Genomic DNA, 6483 nt, shown 5'->3' on the forward strand with positions numbered 1-6483 from the left:
TCAACTGGTCGAACTACAACAAATATATTGTTGACAAAATGATTCATCTGGCAGGTTGTTTTGTTGACTGCCAGCTTTATTTAAACCAACACACTACTGCCAGCTGTGGGGATAAATTACCGAAAACACTTTTTATTTTTCTAGAAAAACAAAAATTCAACATAGAAACTGAACACGACAAAACATAACACTGGTGAGCGAAATACTGAATCAGACTAATAATGTGACTTTGCAGTGTCTCCCCTGTGGGGTTAACAAGGAACAGATACTGCAGGGGGCTTCAGTGACCCTGCTGTGTGAGTGTGTGTATGTGACTTTATAATGGTGCAATAGTGTCTTAATGAGAGGAAGGACTTGACTACATGAGACAAAGATTACAACACTTCAACCCTGAGCCTTATTTAACATAAATACTCTACATCATAACAGAAACAGACATGGACAGACGAACACACCGTACTGGCCAACATATTGTAGAAAAGAGGTTCATACTGTGTCTTGGAATGCAGGAAGTTTCCAACCTGTTGACTTTTCAGGGAGGCATTCAAGGATGAAATATTCAAAATGATGCAGATAGAGAGATTATTTTCACTATGAGTCAGTGTCCACAAGAGCACTGGTCGCTTCCGCTGCTGGAAATGTACATTTGCAACAGCCTGAGTGTTTCAAATGTCTACAGGAAGTCTCAGTGACAGCTGTGTATATATTGACCTTTCAGGAGTTATCCAAGCAGGGAAAGAAAAGTTCCTCAAAATCTCTGTCATCGTGTAATGGCTTCATCAGGTATGTAAACCTAAATATTGTTCTCTCCCCCTGGAGAACCATGAAAACTGAACCATCATTGATTTTGGTTGTCATCGTTCCTCAGGGGTTGATCAGACAAGCAGGAATTGAGTTGTGGGCAGGAGGGCAAAAAGGTGCTTGATTCAAGTTGGTAATCCATTCTTGTCGGGTGTGTTTCATACACGGGACGGTCAAAAACAAGACAGGGTCCCCTTTAGATATGGTATAACATGGTACGGTCCATCCATAACACTGCAGTGACAGTTCCTCTCATACTGGGACTGATGGATATACGACCACAGTGCTATGTCAGATCTTCCTCCTCTGAGCAGTAGTCTCGGCCCTGTGTACAAAACAGTGACATGTTAATGTGCGTTACATTTATGTTTACCATTAGTTGATGGTGCATTTTTTCCTAGTTACCCTGGATTAACTCACTGGATAATAGGGATAGATGATATTTTTGAAATCAATAAAATTATGTAAGTATTTTTCTGACACTGTTGTGTGTGTGTATATATATATATATATACATATAGTATATCACAATGAAATTATAAGTAAAATGATCAAATTAATGTGCAGCCCAATTATCTGTGTTCCTAGTCATGCTTTACATAAGAAATACACTTTAAATGTGTAAAACAAAACCTTCAGTAACTAATTTTGTTTGTTTTTGCCTCATTAACATACATGAGTACATACATACATAACATACAAAATATTAGAAACACTTCAATATAATGCACTCCAGGTCACCACCCACTATGACGTCAATAATAAACATAAAGTAGAATTATCATCTTTCTGACAATGTCAACAAAAACTGAACATGTATAAGCTTTGTCAAAGTAGAATTTATGGAGGAGCTGTTGTATTGGATTGCATTAGATTGTATAGGTGTATAATAATAATAATAATAATAATAATAATAATAATAATAAAGTGCTCAGGGAATGTATAGTGAAAATGTCACAATTTCCCAGAGACTAAAGTGAACTCTTAAGCTTAAGTTTTCAAATTGCAACAACAGGCCAAAACCCAAAAGTTATTCAGTTTACAAAGACATAAAACAGAGAAAAGCAGCCAATTATCAAATTTAAAGGGGTTGTCAATTAAGGCCAAACAAGGATAAACAACAATCACTTGCACACAAGAATGAAACGCTGCACTGTGAACTGTTGTAAGGGAGAGCAGCACTGTCGCACAAGCAGGCTGAGGAGGACAAAACACAGTAGATGAAAGAACTGGCATTTGATCTGCTCTATTTTTGCCAATACTGATCCTGTAAATATGCTCTGATCCGCCTGGATACCAATCCTTACCGATCTTTGTTTTTCACCTTCAGTAGCCTCAAAAGACTAGATTGCAATGCAGCTACAAGATATGTTGAAAGTGTTCAGCTAATTTTAAATTTGATTTAATTTTTAAAAATGTTTTCTTTGACTAGATCTAGTCACACTGCACCACTACTGAAACATGTTTTCATCAAATAACCACACTGGTGAAATGCACTGGACGTGACAGATTGAGGCTGTTTTTATGGTATTTTGATGTCATCTGCTGTGTCCCCACTTGCTGCAGATTTGCTGCAGTGATAGGATTAACTTCCATTATGTCATTTAGTGTGGGCTTTTTACAAAAAAAACACAAAATGTGATGTCCCAGTTGATGGGCTGTCACTCTCTACCTTTTCAATCTTCTCATCCAACATCCTGAAGAATTCTTGCTGACTCTCTGACGAGTGGATGCTCCTGAAAACAGAACAGTACATCAGGTTAGAGCTCTACAGTACAAAAGAAAATGAATCATTTATGACGTTGCGAGGGTCCAGCTGGGGACATGACAAAGAGTTTCAATGAAGACCGAAAAGAACAGACTACTGATACATGACAAATAAAACAAACATGTTCGTGATAGCAAAAAACATCACCAGCCAGAGACACTTACAGTATCTTTCCGTTTCCGTTTGATCCTGTTTCATCCATGTGTTGACCTTTACCAAGTAGAGCACTTTTCTCCTGGGGGACATCCAACCAAACATACAAATATATACACAATCAACCATCTGATCAAATAGTTTGCTTATGTTCCATTATACAGCAGAATGGAAAACACAGCATGAGATACACAAGTAAATAAGAGGTGCTGGTGGTGTCTTATCATTTTAAACCCATGATATATTGAGCATAGCTGTCTATATTAATTTATTACACTTGTCATGACTTATTTTGTTTACAAAATTTGCTACAAACAGATAAATACATAGACATAACATTCAGTAAACTGTTCCATTAGAGACAAAAAAAGTAGAATATAGTGAATAAGATCACGCACGGTGCTGTCCTGGCCGTCCACTCCTCCCTCATCTCCGCTGATGTACTTGACTTTCTCCACTCCTTTCATCTTGTACTCATCTGTGACAGAGTGGGGAGACAGAGAGGCAGAAAGGAGCACATCTCCCCTTATTAATACTCAACAGCAGAGCCCCGGTGGCAAGCACACAGAGGATGACCCACTCACAGCCGCTCTGATCGGCACAATCCTCCGGGTTAATAGTTCTCACAGTTCAGTACTTGGCAAAGTAATTATGTGCTTGAATTCTCACGCTCCAGACTAGATCCTCTCTTAACAATGGTTGGCAAGCGGCAAAACACATGAGCTGTCAGCCTGATTCTCCTCTCCTCTCTGCCTCTCCATCTTTTCTCTTACACATGCACAGACCCCCTCCTCTAACTCACTCCAACGCATTTATAAAGGATGAAATTAAAAATACAGATATGAAGCATAGCAATGATGGCCTATTGGTCACAATTGTAACAAATCAGATTAATACTGTGTGGTGTATACCTATAATATCTCATATAATAGATATAAGATTAGTGTTGTAATAAACAATATTGGTCTTACAGATGGTGACATCCTCTAAAGATATAATAGTTTGACCTTTCATACACAGCTGCCTTTAATAAAACATTAATTAAAGTTCTATCAGCATCTGAGAGCTTTATGAAAAACTTTAAAACAAAACACATTATTTTTACATTTAAAAATTGCTTGAAACTATGTGTCAATGTCTCAGCAGTGACTCATGCTCTCTCGTAGAGGAGTTGTGCTTTTTTGTTTATATACTATATTTAAATATGAAAATATCTGCATTAACAGCTGAACTGATTTTGGTCAATAAATCGACTGATTGATTAGACAAACACACAATAACAGACAGAAAATTAATTAGCAACAATTTTGAGTCACATTTCAAGCAATGAAAAAAAATCAAACATTTACTGGTTTCATCTTCTCGAGGGTGAGAATTTGTTGCTTTTCTCTGTTTTATATTATTGTATTATAATATTATTTTATGTTCAATCACTTTAGGTTTTGGACTGTTGGTTAGATAAAACAAGAAATGTGAAGATGTCACCCTGGGCTCATTTAATGGACCAAATCATTAATCAATTAATACAAAAATTATCTGCAAAATAATAATGACATTGAACATAATGGTAAAACTTTACTTTAAACCCCCCTATTTAGCATAGGAGTGTTTAATAAATGGTTTATGACATACTATAATGTAGTTATAAGCAGATTAATAACTCCTCTTAATATATTTTATATATGTAACATATATTACAACTATGTTTTATTATCATTCATTATCTGTTTTTACAGCAGCCTTCACTTAAGGGTGCCTGCAGGAGGAGTTACAGTTGTTGACAAATACATTAACTTATATCTGCAGTGTGTTATAAACCATTTATTAAATGTTTGCATATTACTTATAAATGCTAAATAGAGGCATTTAAAATAAACCATTACCAAAGTAATTGTTAGTTGCAGCCCGAGACAAATGGTGATAGCTCACAGCTGTAACTGTTTGACCTTTCATGCACACCTGCCGTTAATAAAGCACTAATTAAGAGCTCCATCAGGATCAGAGAGCTTCAAGGCTCAAGTCTTCAAAGGTTCATCCCAGCACTTTTCATTACTGATAACAAATTTCAAACCTCTTTAACAAATTAAGGTTATATGTATATAGCTATATATGGCTGATTGTCAGTATCTAATACATTAAAAGGCCAGTTTAACCCTACATTTGAAGCAAAGATAATAGAAAAGTAGCTACATTTCCACCTAAGCAAAGAGATGCACGAGAAACAGATTAATACTAATCAGTGTGTGTGAACAGACTGACCAGAGAGGAGGTCCCCGTTGCTGTAGGCTTTGCTCTGGCCCTCCTCACTGTTGGGCACAGCAGACACCTGCTTGGCAGAGGTGCAGCCCATCTCCTCCTCCTCAGCTGCTCTCCTCCTCACCCCTGAGCATTACAGGCGCACCTGATGATGGGAGCAGAGGGCAGGTGTATGAGACTCAGTGACAAAAGCCTCAGTACACAGACAAGCCTCGTGATTAAGGTTTTATCAGGGAAACCATCTGAAGAGCATGACTGTTCCTCTAATAATCATTTCCAGAGGGGCTCAGCCTCTTGAAGGAAAGGATATTTGGAAAGGGACTCCCTGGACACAGTGGAGGAAATCCCCTGGACTCCAGCTTGAGAACCACTAATTCTTCATTATCAATTAGTCGTGAAGCACCCCGCCCTCGATTTAAAACACACAATCTACTCTTAGAAAGACAATAAAAACGTCTGCGAAAATCAGAAACGTGAGCGCGGCAGTGCCAGCTGCACCGCAACAATGAGGCCTTTCAGTCTGTCGGGATGCCACTGTGCCAAGCCGCCGGGTCGTTTTATTAGTGAATGGGGGTTTTCTGTGGCGCTCAGAGGATTAAACTGTGTTGCTCCCATCCCCGCCGTTACATCGGCCTGTAAGACCCGCAGCAACACTGATAACACAACAGTATGTTAGACCAAAATGACTCGAGTGTTTCGCATTAGGCTGATTGATCTCCATATGTTTGATCCTAAAGGCACTGATCGCTCAGCTGAGTCCAGCTGCAGAGTCAGCTGCTCCTCCTCCTCATCACTAGCTTTTCATTTGTACGTTTCTGCAGCCCATAAACGCAGCATCACTAAGATATTCCGTGCAATTATTTGCAAGCATATAAGAAACAGGAAAGGTGTTAGAAAAATGCATTCCCGCTAAAGCTGCAAAATTTCACCCATCGTCTCATTTCATCGGAGGGAGGGAGTAATGATCAAGGTGCCTTATACAAATAATAACAAAAGATGCGAAAAGAGCAGCCATTCCGCGGCCAGCGGGCAACGCCGAGACGATATCACCAAAAAAATACTAGACTGCAGAATAAATGCTACAGCCATGGGGCAACATTACCTTTCTGGTTTATCCATGGTTCAGGACTTCTTCCTCCGGTTCAGAGAGGTTTTACTCCAGACACAGCACCCAGACAGACCGCATCTGCACCTCTCAGCTCATACAGGCATCAGCAGTGATGCAGTCAGTCCGTCTGCCAGCTGGATCTCATGGCCTCATAGACTCTGTTAAAGTGATCAAATTGCGCCGATTAATTAGAAAATAAAGAAGCGAGTCAAGCAGTAGGAATACGTTTTTCGAAAATTGAAAAAAGTCCAGAAATTACGTTTATTTTCAGTTCAAAACAAACACACAGAAAAAAATCCCCACTTCTTTTTCCATACGATTTTTCAGAGGCATCCTCTCCTTTTATGTGACGGAAAATTCACTGCGAACGAAGTTGCATTTTTACCAGTTGCCACTC

The 6483-nt window shown here is 38.8% G+C and overlaps 1 protein-coding gene across 3 annotated transcripts; it reads right to left on the bottom strand.

The window, feature by feature from the left end:
• Positions 1-112: 112 nt before the first annotated feature.
• zgc:55943 (uncharacterized protein LOC406337 homolog) lies at positions 113-6481 on the bottom strand. 3 transcript variants are annotated; one of them, XM_044367155.1, is made up of 7 exons: positions 6390-6481; positions 6081-6244; positions 4982-5123; positions 3121-3200; positions 2734-2804; positions 2474-2537; positions 113-1126 (listed from the first exon to the last, which is right to left on the bottom strand). In XM_044367155.1, exons 3-7 carry the CDS (start codon positions 5070-5072, stop codon positions 1088-1090), a joined length of 345 nt encoding a protein of 114 aa, XP_044223090.1. In that variant the 5' UTR covers positions 5073-5123; positions 6081-6244; positions 6390-6481; the 3' UTR covers positions 113-1087. The 3 variants fall into 3 exon arrangements, with proteins under 3 accessions (XP_044223090.1, XP_044223091.1, XP_044223088.1); XM_044367156.1 differs by having other exon boundaries at positions 6374-6472; XM_044367153.1 differs by having other exon boundaries at positions 6081-6242; positions 6346-6440.
• Between the last annotated feature and the right edge of the window lie 2 nt (positions 6482-6483).

This window comes from Thunnus albacares, chromosome 12, assembly GCF_914725855.1.
Source record: "Thunnus albacares chromosome 12, fThuAlb1.1, whole genome shotgun sequence".
NCBI classification, from domain to species: Eukaryota; Metazoa; Chordata; class Actinopteri; order Scombriformes; family Scombridae; genus Thunnus; species Thunnus albacares.